This window comes from Neopelma chrysocephalum, unplaced genomic scaffold (assembly GCF_003984885.1).
Source record: "Neopelma chrysocephalum unplaced genomic scaffold, ASM398488v2 Primary Assembly neopelma1_321, whole genome shotgun sequence".
In the NCBI taxonomy this organism is placed as follows: domain Eukaryota; kingdom Metazoa; phylum Chordata; class Aves; order Passeriformes; family Pipridae; genus Neopelma; species Neopelma chrysocephalum.
In genome coordinates this window covers 34,200-35,309 of record NW_020897984.1, presented here as the reverse complement: position 1 = coordinate 35,309, position 1,110 = coordinate 34,200, and the positions used below count along the sequence as shown (strand labels likewise).

The window sequence follows — 1,110 nt, the reverse complement described above, 5'->3', positions numbered from 1 at the left end:
TGTGAGAGCGTGCCTCTGCCTGCTCCCTACATTGTCCCTGCTCCACTCATGGGTGTCCTGAGCAGCCCCTGAGCTGTGCATCCCAAACCCGCTCAGCTCCATGGGCTCAGTCTGGCACAGGCAGTGCTGGAGGGCCTGGCACAGTCCTGGCTGCACTGCAGTCCCCTCCCCAAATGTGTCTGCATGGCTGGCTGTGGCCTGTGGCCATGCCCTCACCATGGGACATGCTCGGGCCCCGTGTCCCCAGGATGGTTTGGCTGCTACCTGGGACTTGCCGCAGCCGGCGTTGCCGACGACGAAGACAGAATGTCGCACTTGCAGCAGCTCCTCCAGCTGCACCACCTTCAGCACGAAGTTCTCCTCTGCCTGCAGCTTCAGCTCCAGCACGGACTCACGGATGACCTGGGAGGGAGAGCAGGTGCTGACCACTGGCAGCTTTGGCAAGACCCTGGAGACGAGCCGGTCACTTCCAGAAGTGCCAAATGGACCATCAGCCTCTGAACCCTGCCAGGGCTGAGACACCTCCAGTGCTGGTGCTGTGCCCGGGCTTGCACCTTCTCAAAGTTGAGGTCCCTCTTCCTGGGGACGTCCAGCGCTGGGAACAGGTCTCCAATCAGCCCCATGAACACAGGCAAGTCATCTGTCACGATCTTGGGGATGTTGAAGTCTCGTAAAGCTCTCATCAGAACCTGGTCCTCGGCACAGCCGGGGTCCCCCCTCTTCAAGGAGCCTGCCACCACCAGCACGGACTTGATGGCTCGCAGCCCCCAGTCGTAGTGGTCCTGTGACAGGCAGCAAAGAGTCACCATTTCACTTTGGTGAACGAGAACAGCTTCAAACAGCACCACAGAGGAACACTCTGTCTACTGCCCCACAGGCAGGTCACCCACACGGTGTGTGCTCCAGCCCAACTGGGGGACCTAAACTGAGCTTGTTTACAGGAGAAGCCTTCATCAGTCACAGGGGGAATGGGAATCCAGCTTCCTTCTTGGAGACATGTTTTAGGTGTGAAACACCTCTGCTAAGATGAATAATATCTAGAAGCTCTCACCTTAACTGGCTCAATTCTAATTCTAATTCTAATTCTAATTCTAATTCTAATTCTAATTC

The 1,110-nt window shown here is 56.8% G+C and overlaps 1 protein-coding gene across 1 annotated transcript in view; it reads right to left on the bottom strand.

Moving 5' to 3' along the window:
- Positions 1 to 1,110, bottom strand: part of DNAH17 (dynein axonemal heavy chain 17) — a 31,986-nt gene that overhangs the window by 16,384 nt on the left and 14,492 nt on the right. Inside the window, 2 exon segments of the mRNA XM_027705196.1 lie at positions 1 to 402; positions 555 to 782. The exon segment at positions 1 to 402 is cut by the window's left edge and continues 37 nt beyond it. Of these exon segments, the coding sequence (XP_027560997.1) occupies positions 1 to 402; positions 555 to 782 (630 nt within the window).